Source organism: Sciurus carolinensis, chromosome 3 (assembly GCF_902686445.1).
Source record: "Sciurus carolinensis chromosome 3, mSciCar1.2, whole genome shotgun sequence".
Lineage (NCBI taxonomy): Eukaryota > Metazoa > Chordata > Mammalia > Rodentia > Sciuridae > Sciurus > Sciurus carolinensis.
The window spans coordinates 19,282,540-19,300,698 of NC_062215.1; the positions used below are offsets into that span (position 1 = coordinate 19,282,540).

At 49.1% G+C, this 18,159-nt stretch overlaps 1 protein-coding gene across 4 annotated transcripts; it reads left to right on the plus strand.

Annotated features, from left to right (window-relative positions):
- Positions 1-761: 761 nt before the first annotated feature.
- Positions 762-16,403, plus strand: Meox1 (mesenchyme homeobox 1). 4 transcript variants are annotated; one of them, XM_047543612.1, is made up of 4 exons: positions 762-815; positions 1,300-1,627; positions 14,976-15,148; positions 16,222-16,403. In XM_047543612.1, the coding sequence occupies exons 2-4, from the start codon at positions 1,504-1,506 to the stop codon at positions 16,342-16,344; spliced, it is 420 nt and encodes a 139-aa protein (XP_047399568.1). In that variant the 5' UTR covers positions 762-815; positions 1,300-1,503; the 3' UTR covers positions 16,345-16,403. The 4 variants fall into 4 exon arrangements, with proteins under 4 accessions (XP_047399568.1, XP_047399566.1, XP_047399569.1 ...); XM_047543610.1 differs by having other exon boundaries at positions 771-1,627; XM_047543613.1 differs by lacking the exon at positions 14,976-15,148 and having other exon boundaries at positions 771-1,627.
- Positions 16,404-18,159: the final 1,756 nt, after the last annotated feature.

Here is an 18,159-nt window from a genome sequence, read left to right on the forward strand (position 1 = left end):
TCAAGGACTTTAAGAGGCTTGCCTTTGCTGTGGAGAAAAATGACTTGGAATCCCTCTAGAGAAGAGTGTGGCTAATTGGCATGTAAGTTAGAGGTTAAAAAGTGCAAGAAGAATCAGATGGCCTCTTTTAAAGTTAGTGAGAATGTCACTATGGGCAAGGAGAAATGAATTTTTTTTTTTTTTTTTTTTTTGAGTGTGTGTCTGTCTTTATACCACAGACCATAGTGGGCCGCTGAGACTTGCAAAAAAGATTTCTTTTAATCCACCTTCCTTTTTCACAGGCAGCAGTAGAAGGGCCTTTAAATCAAATGCAATCACCAAGCTTGTCTCTTGTACTTATTCCCCACTTCACTCCCTGGAATTTGGCATTTGATGGATTCTGGATCTGACTTAAGGCTTTTTCCAAATCCAAGACTTGGGGAATTTTGTTAACAGTGCAATAAAAATAACTTTATAGTGTTACAGGAGGCACACTAAAGACTCTGTGTGTGTGTGTGTGTGTGTGTGTGTGTGTGCGTGTGCACTGCTCTCTCTCCTTAAAAAAAAATACAGACAATGTTTCTTTAAAAGTCTCCATCTGCAAATCCCATTAGATGTGCATATAAGGTTTCTGATGATTAATAGTTGCCTGCTCGGGTTTTGGTTGGAGGGGACCTTGTGTGCGCGGGTTAACCCCTCCCTCTCCTCTCTCACATTTCACTTCAGAAATTTGTCACTCTCTCCCCACCGCAGGATTTAAAAGTGTGTCTCAGCAGCCCTGGTCCAGCCCTCTGCAGGCATTTGCTTCGGGCTCCAGGACCATCTCCTCATCACTGGTGCGTCTGGGCTGGGACAGTGAAAATGTTTAGTGCCACCGGCAACAAATACATGTACAAGGGACCCCAGTAGGCAGGCTGGTGTGTCGGGGGGCAGGAAGCAAGCAGCGCAGCCCGACATAGGTGTGCACATACACGTGCGTGGAGCTGGCCACACGTGTGTGTACTTTAAGAAGAGACTTTAGTTTTGGTTTTTGTTTTGGTTCCTGGGGTGAATTTTCTGTTGAAACTTTCCCCTCCTATTTATTTATTATTATTAATTTTTTTGCATTTAAAAAATTTGAATATAAAAGGTGTAAAGAGTCAAACCTTTGAAAGGACTGAGGTGTGCAGCGGACAGCAGATGGATCCTGTGGCCAGCAGCTGCATGCGGAGCCCCCACCCCCCAGCCCCTGTCTGGGGCTGCCTTCGAAACCCCCACTCAGAAGGCAGTGGGGCCCCGGGGCTACCCCACTACCCGCCAACCCCATTCTCCTTCCACCAGAAATCAGACTTCCCAGCAACAGCGACAGCTGCCTACCCTGACTTCTCGGCCTCTTGCCTGGCGGCCACCCCACACAGCCTGCCCCAAGAGGAGCGCCTCTTCACTGAGCAGCACCCCGCCTTCCCGCAGCCTCCTGACTGGCACTTCCCTGTCTCCGAGGCCCGGCAAAGGCTCAACCTGGGCCCAGCTGGGGGCTCCAGGGAGATGGGAGCCAGCAGCCCAGGCCTGGTAGACACCATGGGAGGCCCGGGCGAGGACTACGGGGTGCTTGGGAGCACGGCCAGTGAGACGGAGAAGAAATCATCCAGACGGAAAAAGGAGAGTTCAGGTAGGTGGCAGAGAGAGGAGTAGACCATTCTTTTACTATGTGATACTGAGGAGGTTGCTCACCCTCTCTGAGCCTAGGAGCCCTTATCATGAATTTCAAATAATACTATCTAACCTACCTGAATGCAGGAGACTTGGGGTTTCTTCTATTCTAGAAGTTGAGGATTCTCTGGTGATGGGAGCTGTGTCTGTGTTCCTAAGCACTCCTGTTCCTGGGAAGGATGTGCCCGCAAGAGAATAAAGTGGGTTCAGCCAAGATTTGAAGGACACATGGGATGGTGCCTCTGGGTACGGACTGTCAAGGATCAGAGGGGGAATTTCCTGACCATTTAGCTGAGATCAAGGCTGAGGTTTAGGACTGAGGCTGGGACTCTGGGTGGCCCCACAGAGCCAGGACCCTACAGGACCCTACAGGAGCTCCAGGGAGCTCTAGGCAGAGAAGCAGGCCGAGGGCTGGGATGGGAGAGGCGAGGGACAAGGGAGAAAAGAGGACTGAGGTTGGGGCTGTTGCCCAGGAAGGATCAGGCTGCAGAGCTGGGCTGTGTCCAGGCCCAGGGGACAGCTCAGTGTGCCAAGGTCTGGCTGACCTTCAGGGAAGGCAGCACTGTAAGGGGCCCTGCTGAGGGAGCACCAGCCTTAGGGAGAGCTAGGGAAGAGGCCCCTGAGGGCCCGCTCTGGGCCTGGGAATTTGGGTAAAGCCCTGCTTGGGGATGGAGCCCCAAAGGCTGGAGGGTGGGGTTAGCCTGTTTGTTAAGACCCCAGGGAAGGCCTTCTCCTCCCCACTGTGGTTGTCCCTTGGCCTCCCCACAAGGTGCTTCTCTCACTGCCCTTTCACCTTTTGCCTGATCCCCTGGCCCCACCTTGAACAAGGCCATGCCCTGGCCTCCTGCCCGGCTGCCTTACTGTCCTCCTCACGGCATGCTCAGGGGACGCCTGTTGGTCTTATAAAGGGCCTTCCTGGAGCTAACTAAGGGCAGGCCAGAAAAGGAGCATGCCAACGAGCAAAGGAGAACTCATTGTGCTTTGCTTTATGCAGTACTTTTGACCTAGCACAGATTTCCTGAGTTTCTGCCTTTTGCCAAGCACACTAGGGGTGCTGAGATGAATAAAGCGGTCCTGTCCCAAAGAGCTCAAACCTAGAGCAAGAGGCCTATAGAGGCCTGTCAGCAATGGGATGTGCTCTGATCGGGACTTCCAAGGTGTGGTGGAAGCTTAGCTAGGCAAGGCTCTGCCACTGAGCTACACCCAGCCCATTGTATTTAGATTATTAAATTAATTAGCTAATTGTATTTATTATTTATTTAATTAATTTTGCTACTGAAGATTGACAGTGGGTGACAAAAACCACAGCACGATCGACCTCCTGACTGCTAAATAGAAGGGTCCTTTATATCTCTAGTGGTTAAACCCCAAGAGGCAGAGTTAACTATTCCCACCCCTGGATGGTGATCTGCTGAGCCGGGCCACTTTCTGCTTCTCCGGACTGAGGCATGCTCTGCCACTGGGCTCTGTGCCGAGTAGAAAAGCTTCCCCCGTGGTGGCGCCTGCTGGTGCTGCTCCTCCAGCTCCACTCCCATCCCGTGGCTGCATCCAGCCACTTTCCAGGGAACTGAGAGCCAAGGGTAGTGGGAAGGATGAGCAAAGCCAAGAGCCTGCTGGGCTCAGGCAAAATCTTTCATCATCTGGAGTGGCAGCAGAAGCTGAACGTGCTGTCTTCCCTTTGGCAAGTGGCTGAGGTCACTCCATTACAGCGTAGGCACACCTGCCAACCTCTGACCACCTGAATAGCACGTGGACACCCTCTGTGGAGTGCCCCACACTCTCGATAAGGTCAACCTCTTGGTAGGAGGAAATTTCCACTCAGGTGGAGCCCTGGGCTCTCCCCATGTGGGGTCCCTTGGGGAGCGATGGCATAAGTAGGGCCCAGCAAGCTGACTTTCCCTCATGTTCATGTGACCCCAGGCCCTCTCTCTGTTCAGCAGGGAAATATTGATTGCCCAGATGCTGGAGTCTTCATTTGAAATTTAACTAAAGGGGAAGAAGGAGGCAGGAGGGTCAGCTTCATAAGAATCCAAAGAAGGTGGAGAAGTAATGAGGAGAACTCATGCCTAACTCCAGAATATGGAATTTAACTCAGAAGGGACAAGCCCACAAAGAACCCCCACGCCACCCAGCTGATCCTGAGTCCCTGGTGGATCCTCTCTCTCTTTTAAATTTTGACATTTTGCTCATGTGGAATTTGTGCTGGGAACAGAACACCGGGCCATGTGCATGCTATGCATGGGCTCTACTATCCAGCCGCACACCCCCACCATAGATTTTTGCATTCATTTTGATCTTTTAAAACATCTCATGAGCTGGGGATGTAGCTTAGTGATAGAGTGCTTGCCTAGCCTTTGCAAGGCCCTGGGTTTGATCCCCACCACTGCAAAAAATAAATAGTAATAATAATCTAAAGCATCATATTAAAACATTGTTTATCTTGTTTACTGAGATTTTTGGTGCCTTTTAAATTTGTGCTCTGCGTGAGGGAGTGCTTCACCCTAGTCCTAGCTAGGCCATCTCAGGAAGGTCAACCAGTATTGACCTGAAATGCATCTTTCCGTAATGTTTCATTATTGGACAGACAGGTGACAGTGTCAGCATCCAACTTTTGAATGGGGAGACTTCGAGAAAGTTAACTTCTTGTTGCCTCCACTTCCCCAGCTGTAAGATGGGACTATAACAATAGCACTTTCCTTCAGAGACTCTGTGAAGGTTAAATGTGCTGATCCATAAGATTAATACTGTACCTGACCCATAGTAAGAGTTTATTAAATAGTGACTCTATTGTATTAGACCTGTATTCCTGAACCAGCCTTCAGAATACGGGGTGTGAAAGATAGTCCTATATTTATTGGGATATTGGAATTGAATATGTCAAATACACTGTTTCTGAAATTTTTGAGGCTGGGGCAAAAGACATGGAAACTCCTAGCAATTATTTTGCCCTAAAATATAATTGTCTTCATTTAGGATCTTGAAGCTCAGAGATCTTCCAGAGAGGCTGGGGGAAGGGGACTAAGTTGCACCTGGCAAATGTGTTCCATACTGGCTGACCCAGGAGGCCCCAGAAACTGAGAGTGTTTGCAAAAAGAACATTCTCTGCTCTGCCTTTTCCTTCCTCAGCCATCTCCTAATGCTCCCCCTTTGCTCCCACGGAACCTGAGTCTGATTCCCTGCAGTAAATGGTCAAGAAAGCTGGGGTCCCTGGCCCTCCCCCATCCAGAGACATTCTGTTGGTTCACAGCACGGAACCAGTTCTGGAGGATCCAGGCGATGTTATTCCACCCACCACTCCCAGCCGGGGAAGGTGGGTGTTAAAGACCCCTGCTGACAGGGACAGCTGTGAGGCCACTGTTGTTTTCCCCAAAACTGTCCTTGCTACTGTGGTCGTCTTTAATTTATGGGGATGAGGGATTTCGCGGTGATTTCCTGATGGGGTTCAAGGGAAGGTTGCTTGTGATCAGCCTGCCTGCAAGCAAAGCGGCTCCGCTGACGCCGTGGCCACCGCTGCAGCCTGGCGTCCCGCGCACCCTCAGCGCTCTCCCCTCTACTCCATCTGCCCCATCCTCCTTCAGTTCCAGTTGCTGTGCTTCCCTGGGGCTCCTCTTACCTGATTTCTCCCCTCCAGGATCTGCTCTCCACCTGCCTCTGTCCAACTACAGAAACCTTCAAATGTGCCAGAGGTTTTAAAGCTGTCCACGAATTGGCCCCTCTTTCTCCCCTTTCTCCACCTGATCTCCCCATAGGACTGGCCACCTCCCCACCTCCCCTTCTAGTCACTCTGTCACAAAGCCACACCTTGTGCTGGCATGGAAAATACATCCTACTCTCCCCTCCTGCCTGAATGCCTTGGCTGTTTACTTTCAAGAGTTCTGTCTGTTGATATCCTCTGCATTTAAAATCGCAGTTCAAAAGCTACCCCATCCAAGAGTTTCCCCCTTTTTAAGAAATTTATGACTATACGTGTCCACAACATCATATAAGTGAAAACTATAATCAAAAAGTTCAAAATTATAATATCTTCTTGAACTCATTTTGTTAACTGTAATTTGAAACTTCATAAAGGATTTCTTCACATTCTGGTAACACTTGTTCCTTCTTTCCTAATGGTTATAAGGTGATATCTCATGATTGTTCTGATTTGCATTTCCCAAAATCATTATGGATTAGTCACGTTGAGTATCCTCTACTATCCTTGTTGACCACTTGTTTATCTTCTTTGGAGAAATGTCTATTCAAGTTCTTCATTCATTTTTTTTTTTTTTTTTTTTTTTTGGACGGTGCTAGGGTTTGAACCCAAGGCCTTGTGCTTGTGAGGCAAACACTCTACCAACTGAGCTATTTCCCTAGCTCTCCCATAGGTTTTCACCTAGGAGTCTTATATTTTTAGGTCTTTCATTAAGGTCTCAGTCCATCTTTTTTTTTTTTTCCCCTGGGGATTGAACCCAGAGGTGCCTAACCACTGAGCCATGTCCCTAGCACCCCCCTTTTCTATATATTTTACTTAGAGACAGGGTCTTGCTAATTTGTTGTGGCTGGCTTTGAATTCCTCCTGCCTCAGCCTCCTGAGTTGCTGAGATTATAGGCATGTGCTACTACACCCCACAGTCTTCATCTTGAGTTAATATTTGTACAGTGTGAGATCAGGGTCTGGTTTCAAGCTTGTGGGTGTCCAGTTCTCCTAGAACCATTTGTTAAAGATGCTGTCCCTTTCCCATTGCGTAGCCTTAGCAACTTTGTCAAAGATCATTTGACCATATATATGAGGGTTTATTTCTGGCCCCTCTTACTCTGTTCCATTGGTCTTTGTCTTTTTTCCATGGTTCAATCACTGTAGCTTTGTCATATGTTTTGAAATTAAGAAATATAAGGCCTCTAGTTTGGTTTTCCTTCTTGAAATTGTTTTGGTGATTTAGAGTCCTTTGATATTCCATATGAATTTTAGGATTTTTGCCCAACAATGTCATTGGGATTTTGATAGGGATTATATTAAATTTGTGGGTTGTTTTAAATATTAAGTCTTCTGATTCATGAACACAATGTCTTTCTGTGTATTTGTGTTTTAAAGAATTTCTTTTGGGTCTGGGGAGATATCTCAGTTGATAGAGTGCTTGTGTTGCAAGCACAAGGCCCTGGGTTCGATCCCCAGCACCCCAAAAAAAAAAAAAATTTCTTTCAACAGTGTTTCATAGTTTTCTGTATTTAGGCTTTGGTTAGGTTTGGTTAAGTTTATTCTTAAAATTTGTACTGTTTTCAATTCTATTGTAAACAGAATTGTTTTCTTTAATTTCCCTTTTGGTGTGTTCATTCATAATGTATAGAAACAACTGATTTTTGTATGTTTTTATATCTTGCAATTTTGCTGAATTTATTAGTTCTAACAATTCTTTTCTATGTGGAATCTTAGGGTTTTTGTATATAAGATCATGTCATCTGTGAACAGAGAGATAATTTTACTTCTTCCTTTCATATTTGGATGACTTTTTATTTCTTTTTCTTGCCTAATTGCTCTGGCCAGTACTTCCAGTACTATTTTGAATGAATGTGGCAAGAGTGAGCATCCTTGCCTTGTTCCTGATCCTGATCTTAGAGGGAAAGCTTTCAGTTTTTCACCATTGAGTATGATATTAGCTATGAGCTTTTCACATATGCTCCTTATTAGGTTGAGGTAACTTCCTGCTATTCCTAGTTTCTTGAATATGTCAGAATCCTCTCTTGACCTCCATCCCTGCACACATGGAGTGTGCCTTGTGTATACCTCCATAGTGGCATCAAACCCAGTTGACCTAGCACCCAGACTTAAGGATGCATACAGTTGCCTCTCCTCCTGAAGCTAAAGGGTCCGGAAGATCAGAATGGTATAACATCCCCTATGCCTTCTTCCCTAGCTCCCGGTGACACATTTGCATGCAGGAGTTGCTCATTCAATATCTGATAAATGACCTCGATTGCATTTATTTTCTCACCTTCTCGGAGAGCAGCTCCGCTGCCTGGCGTGAGTGTTTCACCCTGGGTCATGTGTTTCTGTGAAATGCATCAGGACTTTTACAGCCTCACTTATGAAAAAGGTTTTCAAAGAGCCAGACTTCAATCATAAAACCAGCCTAGGGTCAGAGTGAGTGTGGGGTCTGGGTTCAGAAAAATGCATAAACATACAGGCTGGGCTGGCTCTTCAGGAATCCTGCATGGGGTACTGGGGTCAGATGTGGAGACAAATGAGTCCCCTTCTCTCTTCAAAGTCTCTCCCTGATGCTGGCTGCATCCCAGATAGCTCATGTTCAAACTCTGGCTAGGCAAAGTGACTTGAGCTCTGTTGGAGCCTTTGCCACCTGTCACCAACTGGGGTTGCCTGGCTTTGAAAGCTCTCTGGTCAAAGGTCATTGCAGTGCCGGGCAGGGTGTGGTTTGAAAGGTACACAGTGGCCTTCATCCCAATTCCGATCCAGAACCCCCAGCAAGAAAGAATCTTAGGGCCTGAGGTGACCAGTTTGGAGGAGAAAGTAACTCCATACTTGGCCATCTTTCCCCTTCGCATCTCCTGCCTCCTGGCTAGAGCTGCTGGCCAAAGTTCCAGCCCTTGCTCTGTCTCTGAAAAGCAAATACTGGGGCCCAAACAGGACTCAAGCCTTGGCCACGTGTGAACTCAGAGGCACTAGCACAAATTCTGGGCCTGCTCAGGCCCCTAACCAGGTATGGTCAGGACATTCTGGAGAAAGTCTGTTTCTGCTGAGGCAGCAGAATCTTGACCAAGATCTAAGATGGAAAGGATCAAAGGACCCAGGGACATGAGAAGGTCAGCGAAGGGACTGCTTCAACTCTGCCCACTGCTCCACCAGGTAGGGGTTCAAGTTGCCTGTTTCTCTGGTTTGAAAAAATCAAGGAGGTTGGATGGATTCTTTCCTCCTGAGAGGCAGGCCTCACACTCCCTGCAGGTCCCGGAGCGCCCCCTCTGCACAGAGATTGGAGCGTCACACCCAACTCACTGCTTCTGGCCAGAACCCACCATACCCTCTTCTATTTCTTGCTTTTCCCTGTTTTCTTTGCACAGTACAGGGGAACCACATGAACAGTGACCCTGGATCCTGAAGCCCCTACTTCCTTTGGTGACAGCTAAGGGTGACATCTGGAACTTATAAACATGAACAAAGCCCAATGCTGTCTGTGCCTCCCCAGCCTCTCTCAAAGGCTGCTCCCCCAGGCCGGGGATGGAGCTCAGGGATAAGGTGTTTGCCTAGTATGCACAAGGCCCTGGGGTCCATTCCCTGCACCACCACCACAACAAAAAAGGCTGCTGTCCCCTCCTCCTGTTGCCACTCCTACTTCTGCTCCCCCTGTTCCTGGTTCTTCCACACTCTACAATCCCTCCCATTCTCCCTCACCACGGCCCACCCTCACGGTTCCACCACAACCTGGGACTCTCTGCCAAGATCAGCCCTTCCCATTCCAGAACAATCTGCTTCTTTTCCAGAAAACATACCCCAAATTCCCTGTTCCCACTGCTGATTTCCTCAGAGTCTGGGACCACTGACATATATCTTCAGGCACCTGCAGGAGAGTAGAAGGGTCTGGGTATTCAGGCAGGGCAGGACTGGGTGAGAAAGTCAGACCAAGTCCAGGAGGTTCAAGATAGGAACGTCCAACTGGTCTTGGTCTGGCTCATCCCAGGTCTGGGCTATTTTGATGGACTTGGACTCCTTCTGAAGGTGAAAGTAGCAGAGCTAATGAGCATATCAAAGTGTCCCGACTGTGGCAACCCAGGGAACTGCAGGCACCGTGTTCAGGGAGTTTGCCAAAATCTCACTTACTAAGGTCATCCTCCAACAGTCCCTTTCTCTCCCTTCCCTGGCAATAGGGATCCAGACCTAGATCCTGACCCAGACCTGGAGGGGACACAACCTCCATTGTCTACCCCCATCCCTCGCTTCAGGGCAGTGTGACATGTGGCTACAACCCTAGACTTGTCCCAGGGGACTTGAGCAAGCCACTTAGTCTCTGGGTCTAATTTCCTTATCTGTTTAATGGGCCAACTGAAATTCAGAGCAGAGATTGGGGCTCAAATAGGACCTCAGGGATCCTCACAGAATAATTAATAGGACAGGGGCTGGAGTGTAGCTCAGTGGCAAAGCACTTGCCCAGCATGTGCAAGGCCCTGACTTCAACCCCCAGAACTGAAAAAAATTAATAATAATAATAATAATTTTTTTTTTTTTTTTTTACAAAGGATTCAACAGGAAGCAGCCTGATAGTTGTATAAATGGCTTCCTATCAAGGAAGTACAGAATCCAGGCCCAATTCGCCACTAACTTGCTGTATCCTTAGGCCAGTCCCTTACCTTCTCTGTGCTCACCTGTGAAATGACCAGGTCCAATAAACCTTCTCTAAGTCCCTTCCAGCTCTACTATTCTGTGATCCTGTAGTAGATATGAAAGCCCCAAAGAAGTTTCTCTACAGGAGAAAGAAATCCACTGTCAACAGCAAAGTGCTATTTGAATATGGGACATGTTGCTTTCTTTATGGTCTTGCATAGAAATATATGTAAAATAATGCTGTGGAGTGGGGAGTAGGAACACAGGACTCCAGAAAGGCAGGTTCCACTTGGTCTGACCAAACCTTCCTGCAGCTCAGATAAGGCTGTCTGCTAACTTTAGGAAGGCCAGCCAAATGTGACAGCTACTTATGAAATAATTTACCTTGGATTATGTAAAAGTTCATGGTGGAAACTGCGATTACACACACATCCTGTCTGCATTTCTTGGGGCACCGTGGACCATTCCCTGCTTGGGGTGGGTGACTCCTCCCAAACCACAGATACAACCAGCTGAGATTTTGCCTCCTCCCTCTGTGATCCTGATGAAGAAGGTGACTGCCCCCAAGAAAGAAGTGGGACCAGGAGAACCGATATGGATGGTCATTCTGTTACGGTGCATGGGAGCCTGGGCCCCTGGAAGGCTCAAGGAGCGGTGGCCAATAGTGTCCAGAGATGCAGATCCATATTCACAGATATAGAAAAGAAGTGAAGGGAAAATAGCTGAAAAGTCAGACATTTGAAGGACAGCCCTTTCACCCAGGGCTGGAGATGTGGTGCTTTCAGAGTATCTTATTTAAGCTGGTGAATCACCTCTCAAACATCATATCCAATGGAATCAGAGTCTCAACCATGTGTCAGGCACTACGCTAGGGAGTTGTACGTGTTATTAGTCTCATTTTTACCTTCTTATCAGTTTTATAATCATAACGGGGATTGCTGTTCTCATTTTGCAAATGAAGAAACTGGGGCTCAGAGAACTTCAGGGACTTGCCCAAGGTCATAAATCTCCTCCTTGGAGCCAGCACCTGTGGGCACAAAGGCCCAGGCTGTCCAATGGGTCCTCAGATGCATCTGCAAATGCAGTTCCCCTCACTCAGCTCAGGACAGGGAGTTCTGGATGTGGGAGGCAGAGAAATTCTCTAGCCTATTCCCAGTCTTTGGGCTGAGGACTGAGGGAAGGTTGGAGAGAGTTTTTTGTGACAGAGCACATGGTAAGAGATGGAAGGGGCCCCAGAGTTCATCAAGGCCAGATGTTGTCAAAAGAGACAGGGAGGGCTGGGGAGATAGCTCAGTTGGTAGAGTGCTTGCCTCGCATGCACAAGACTCTGGGTTCAATCTCCAGCACCGCAAAAAAAAAAAAAAAATAGAGAGAGATAGGGAGAGGAAAAGAGGGTGTCAGGGTTTGTGTATCAGGAAGGAACTCTGACTTCAGCTCTCCAAGGGAAAGTGTCCTGTCCTATCCCATGCTTCTACACATGAAGAAACTCAGTGCCTCCCCAATGAAGATGTACTCTGCCTAGGGCGAGAGTTCCTTACATGTGGTAATGTGCACTTGAACTGTGCCCCTGACTTGGCAGACTCTGACACCCCCAGCCAGAAATGGCAAGAAAGTGTTGATAGTTCTTCTTTTCCTGTCTGGTTGAAAGTATTACAGTTTTTAATACTGTTGCAAAACAAAGAGAACCATAACTTCCATTTGAGATTCACGGATTCTTCTCCATACTTCTGATCCGTTTTTCAATCCTGACAGTGTAAAAGTTTATGCCACTCTGGAAAGTTAACGAGGGACAAGTGTTCCCCCAGAGCATGGGGAGGCATTAGGCCCTGAAGCCCCAGAGCCTAAATCAGATCAAGAGACAGAGAAGAAAGTGGGAGGAAGGGAGGGACCTGGCTTGGTGGTGGTGGCCAGCTGCCCACACAATGAGTCCTAGACCAGCTGAAAAGGGGTCATTTCCCTTTCACCACTTTTTTTTTTTTTTTTCCCCTGTGGTGCTGGGGATTGAACCCAGGGCCTTGTGCTTGCAAGGCAAGCACTCTACCAACTGAGCTATCTCCCCAGCCCTCTCCACTTTTCTTACTAGGGACTCCTGTGTTCAGAACTTGGGGGGACATGGGGAGTTGTTTTCTGGAATACCACAAGGCAGCTGCACACACCTAGGCAGGCCTGAGAAAAGGGGAGGATGGGTAGGGTGGCAACTCAGGGCAGTGCCCCCAAGAGCCCTGGAGATGGAGTCAAGCAGAGTTGCTATGGTCCCTTTCCAGGACCTGGCCAGGGCCAGCCAGAAGATAAAGAATCTGATGCCAAGGTTGAGAAAGGCTTGGTTTTAATCAGGTAGATCTGGATTCAAATCTCCCTTCTGTGGCTAAAAGGATGCTGGGCACACTGGCCAAGCTCCTGGGCCTCTCTGAGGCTGCTTCCTTTGTATAACCACAGATGGTTCAGTATGTGCCAGGTACAGGAGCTACTGGCTAGAAGCAAGAGTGAGGAAAGCAGTTACATCCCTGGAGAAAGAGCTATTAATCAAATTATCAAGGCAAATCCGCATAGCAGTGCTAAAGGAGATAATAATAGTACCTACTCTCGGGGGAGATGTGTGGCAAGGATTAAGCAAGTGAGTGTTTCTAAGCACAGCAAACCCTTAAGAAATGCCAGCTCTTTTTATATCAGCTTTCCCATGACAGCTCGTGGAGTTAAAACACTGGAACAATATATTTGTCCAGCAACTTTAGGTTTTAAAAGCATTTTCCACACACATTAGTTCATCCAGTCTTCCCAAAATAGCCCTGGGAGGTACGTGTTTTATTTTCTCCAATTTCTTGTGAGAAGATAGAAGCCCAGAGAGGTTAAGTAACTTCCTCAAAGTCTTCAGCAAGGAGATTCAGGATCCAAACCTCTGTGCAAGTCCTCTGGGCTGTCAGTTCGCTGCAGCTGTGACAAGGAAGGGCTGGGGAGCACTGTGAGCCCTAGGACAGGAGGAGGTTGTGGAACACGACACCAGGGGTCTGAGCGGGGGCTTGTGTTTCCTGGCCTCACTCTGGCGCCCACGGGCCGGGATGTACCCCGGGGAGGCGGTCCATCCGCTGCGCGCCCGCCGCCAAGAGGGGGTGCGGCGCTGGCCGCCAAGGCCGAGGGCTCCTCGGGGACCCGGGCCCGGGGCTGCACGTCCTTCCCCTCCAGCCCACGCTCCGGCTTCCGGAGGGGTCTGGCCTGCCTTCTCCGGCCTGGAGCCAGAGGCCTCCGGGCAGGCAGCCCGCGTTGGGGAACTCGTTCCCTCCCCTGTCCCCAGGAGAGGCTTGCAGGCAGCCACCGCAAATCAGGCGCGGGCACCAGGGCCAGGGCACCGCGACACCCACCAGTCAGGCATCTAGACTGCAGGAAGCACCCTCGGGCCAGTCCCGGGGTTCCCGGGGCGGCCGTGGCGGGAGATGGCCCTCGCTGCCCTTCTCTCCGCATCGAGGGCCGCCCACCCCGCGCTTCTCTCGGTCCCCCGCAGCCTGCCCCGGGGACGGAAGTCCGGGAAACCAAAGTACAAACGAGTTGAATGGGAAGCAGAAGGAAAGAAGCAGCCAGGCTCAAAGTTCTAAATTGGATCTCCCGGTTAATGTGGGGTTTCTACCTCCCAAGTCTCCTCCGCAATTTGGCAGCTCAGCCCAGAGTGTGGGCGGCTGGCCTGACTTGCACATCCCGTCTGCATCCCTCAGCCCACCACCCAGGTCGGCTTAGGGCTTAGACCGGGCCTGCGAGAACCGAGGACCGAGCGAGCCCTGTCCGAGTTGGTGAGGTGGGAACCAGACCCCTGAGGGGTCAGCAGGTTGGGGCACAGCTCTAGATAAAGCCCCTGATTCTGAGCCACAGTCTCCAGGTCTGTAAAACCAGGCCAGTGAAGAGAGAGCCAGAATGCTAGAGCTCGGCAGGAATGGTTGTGGAAGCCATTCGCTGGCCACGTGGCACGCATTGTTGGTTAACTGTGTAGGTGAGGAGGTTCGCTGTCCGTCCACCACCATGGTGAGAGTGAAAACCCAGCCACCAGCTCATGAAATAATGACAGGGCACAGCCCCTTTCATCTGCACGGGACTTTATAGTTTATAATTCTTCCTATACATCTTGCATTGGAACAGTGTATGCGTCAAACTGCCTGGGTTTCATGTCTGCCTCCACCACTCCCTGACTGGATAAACTTGATCAGTTTGAACTTTTCTGTGCTTAGTTTTCTGGTCTTTAAAATATGGCTAATACTAGAATCACCTGGTTGGGTTATTGTGGTAATCAGGGGACTAATGCATGCCAGGTGCTTGGTAGAGTGCCTGGCACAGAGTTTATGTTCCCCTGGCCCCGTTAGCTTTTATAACAGATTCCCGCTGTGTCTAACGCCAGCCTCCTCTCCAGGTTTCAGATGGCTTTCCAGACTTGGCCCTCTGAGGCTGACTCTGAGTCAGTAGGTATGGGGCAGGGCCTAGATCCAGCCTGTGTGACCAACTTCCCAACAATGCTGATGCTACTGGCACCCTGAGAACGTTTGGGTAGTGAGGTCTTAGAGTATGCACCAAAATTATCAGGAAGTCTTTTAAAACAAATTGCTAAGTCCCCACCCGACCCCAGTTTCAGATCTAATGGGTCTGGGGTGAGGCCCCAGGATTTGTCTTTTTAAGAAGTTTTCAAGTGAGTCTGATGCCTCTGGTCTGCCACATCTTGAGAATTTGTTGTAGAGTATCTGATTCACATGCTACAGCCACTAATGTCATGCTACGGGGTTAGCTGGGGGCAGAGATCATTAAACAGCCAAGAACAGCTTTACATCCTTTGGAAATAGAAGAGTTGCAGGGCAGGGGTTAGGGCTGAAACAGGGAGCCCAAAACACTTCCCAGTTGTCAGAGGGGTGAGGCACTAGGTGGAATGAAGGGACACGGAAGCTTCTTTCTGAGCATCCTCCAGAGCAGTTTGCCCAACTGAGCCCCCTCAGCTCACATCTTCCTACCTGGGGCCCTTTCTCCCCAGACAACCAAGAGAACCGAGCGAAGCCAGAAGGCAGCAGCAAGGCCCGGAAGGAGAGGACAGCCTTCACCAAGGAACAGCTTCGGGAGCTGGAGGCTGAGTTTGCTCACCATAACTACCTGACCCGGCTCCGGAGATATGAGATCGCGGTGAACCTGGACCTCTCCGAGCGGCAGGTACAGCCTGGCAGCTCCTCACTGCTCTCTCACCTCTCCCTTCTCTCCCTTCCCTTCACGCTTCCCTGGACCTTCTTTTCCTTCTCCCTCCACCCAATCCGAGGTTCTTAGCTGTAGCTGTACCTGAGAATCAGGGGAGGAGATTTTAATAACACTGATGTTTGGGCTCCACTCCTGGGGGTTATTGTAACTGATCTGGGATGGAATCCAGGCACCCAGATTTCTCAGAGATTACCCCAGGTGATTTTCTTGTACAGCCAGGGTGAGAAGATTGGATCTGGTTATTCCCCAAACTGCAGTGGACATTGGAATCACCTCAGCACTTGTTTAAATGCAGATTCCAGAGCTCTGGGGAACAATTTTGCAGTAATAATGAGAGGGAATGAGAATCTGCATTTGTGATAAGTTCTCCAGGTCATGTAGGTATGCCGCTCGTTCCTGGGCACACTTGGAAAAAACTTCCCTAGCCTTTTGTGGAGAGGCCTCTCCTTGGAGCATCACACCCTGCTCATACCCATGTTGTGATATAGAATAACAACAGCATTCTATAGCAGCTTTTGGTTGACAGAGCACTCTGACAGAGTTCGCTTTTGAATCAGAAGACGTAGATCCTGTCTCTGCCAAGTCTGTGACCTCTGGGTCTTCATCTGTAAGATGAGGTCATAATCCTAGACTGAGACCAGAAAACGTGCTGATCAGAGCTATCTAAACTGAAGAGTGCTTTATAAATGTTCCTTAGGATGAGGCTGATGACCCTCTGCTCCCAGACCTGTGGGAAGGACAGAGGGAGGGGTATTGACTCAGGAAAGGTGGGGCATGAGACAGGTCAAAGCCAATGCAGAGGTTCCTGTACCTGTCTGGGACTTCTTCTTGAAATACACAGTGGGCCTCTTGGTTGACTGGTGCGTCCTCCCTTTAGCCTCGATTCCTGGGGTCTTGGGAAAGTGGGGAGCAGCAAGTGAGGGTTTCAAACTGGGGTCCCTGGAGTTGTACCCTGGCTAACTTGAGCATCAATGTGAGGAAGAAGTCACCCCAGCCCTGGAGTGACCAGCCTCCTTTGCTTCCTCCCTCAGGTGAAAGTGTGGTTCCAGAATCGAAGGATGAAGTGGAAGCGTGTGAAAGGGGGTCAGCCTGTCTCCCCGCATGGGCAGGACCCTGAGGATGGGGACTCTGCAGCCTCTCCAAGTTCAGAGTGAGGTTCTTCATGGGGAAAAAAAAAAAAAAAAGACTAAGGACTGAGCCCTCTCCCCAGCAACCCCTGCCCTGTCCCACCTTCACTTTCTCCCGCTACCCCACAGTAGCCTCGCCACACCTTACATTGACTCAGAGACGAGGCTGCCCAGTGTGCCCGGGAGCCATGAGTTTCCCAGAAAATGCTGCCCAGCGTCGCTGTCTTAGCAGCCCCTCCCCAGGGGCCTTTGCTTCCCACACTCTCATGGAATCATCCAGTGCCAACTGAACTGAATGAATCTGGAAATAGCTCCAGGGACGCTGCTTCTCAGGGTCTCTTGGCCACCAGCCACACCTCCTCCTGCCACCTTCCTCCTGCATCAGCCAGGCCTCTCTGGTTCTGGACACCACCTGGCCTGCAGAGAAAGGAACCTTGGAACCAGCTGATGACTCATAAAAGCAAATGCTCCAAAAGAAAGGAAATGATGGAGACACACACACCCTGGCCCACTTTCCCACTTTTTCTCTGACTCTACATGTGAGGCTTTGGCAATTGTTAGTTGTCCCCAAACCCCAAGGGAAACCAGCTCAAGGAGGGCTAAAGACAGCAACTCAGGGACTGCAAATCAGTAACCTGTCCCTGTCTCCAAATGTGTTGGCTGTTGAGTGGGCAAATTTATGAGCACTGACTGGAAGAAGGCAGAAAAATAGCCTGGCGTAGGTCCTTACATCCCCATTCCTGCAGGTTTGACAGGTGACTGAGAACAAACCCAGGATGGCACCTGCTGCTCAGTTCAATGCAGGAATTCAGCTGGGGCTCTTGAGCAGAGGTCCCTAGAAGTGGAGCAGCGATTCCTTTTCAATCACAATTTCCAGATTGAAAACCTCTCCAGATGCTCACACTGTCCAGAGCTGGAAAGTGGCCCCCATGTCCCGGAGGTGGGGAAAAACACGGGCTCCTGGGGGAAGACCCAGCGATGTGGAGCTCGCTCTGCAGTGGAAGTTTCTCTGGTTGCAGCAGCTTGTGGGCTCAAAGGGCTGACTGCAAACAGGACAAGGAAACAGTCTCTTTTCCTTCACGGAACACGGTTTTGCCCCTCCTGTGTGTCCCACAAATGCTGTTACTGTGGGAAGAACTGCTAGGTTCACGTGTGGGTGCTGCTCAGACCTCAGTCGCATCTTCTGGAGATGCCACTTTGAGGTTTGATGGCCAAGCAGCCTGGGGCAACTGCAGCCTTGGAAAAAGAACCCCCAACCCTTGATTATTGGTGCTTGGTGTCTGGATTCCAGCTGGTATTGTGGAGGAGGGTCAGCAAGAGTTTGGACTTTTTGTGTGTAGATTTAATCATTTATTTGTAAAAACCCCACTTCCCCACCCCCAGAAAGGACAAAAGCTGTGGAAAATGATTGCCAAATGAGATGGCTGGTTAGAGCATGTATAATTCTTTTTTAAAGCATACTTCATATATTTTCCTAAGATTACATCAAATTAACTGTGCAAGGTCAATTCACTTTGTAAGAAAACTCTTGGAGAAATAAAATCAATAAAAAAAGCAAAGTTTCCAGGCCCCTTTTCTTTGCAGCACTGAGAACCACAGTTCTTGTGTGCAATCTTCTGAAATCCAGTGATTTCCCAGACAATGTCTAGGAACAACGAGAAAAGGAAAGAAATCGTCACACACGAGGTTTTCTACTTTAGATTCTTCAAGAGGTAATCATTGAAAAACAAACTACAAAAAAGAACTTTTCTCCCCTACAAATGTACAAATTTCCCACTGCAAAAATTTAGCTTTCAGTTTCCCCAACTTATGACTTATCGAAGAGTCAAAGTTTAATAACCA

Bases quoted from the DNA above. Each gene is read 5' to 3' on its own strand.
- Meox1 (XM_047543610.1), top strand. From the start codon at position 1,159: ATGGATCCTGTGGCCAGCAGCTGCATGCGGAGCCCCCACCCCCCAGCC. The intron at 1,628-14,975 runs GTAGGTGGCAGA...CTTTCTCCCCAG, and splicing joins ACGGAAAAAGGAGAGTTCAG to ACAACCAAGAGAACCGAGCG. The intron at 15,149-16,221 runs GTACAGCCTGGC...TTCCTCCCTCAG, and splicing joins TGGACCTCTCCGAGCGGCAG to GTGAAAGTGTGGTTCCAGAA.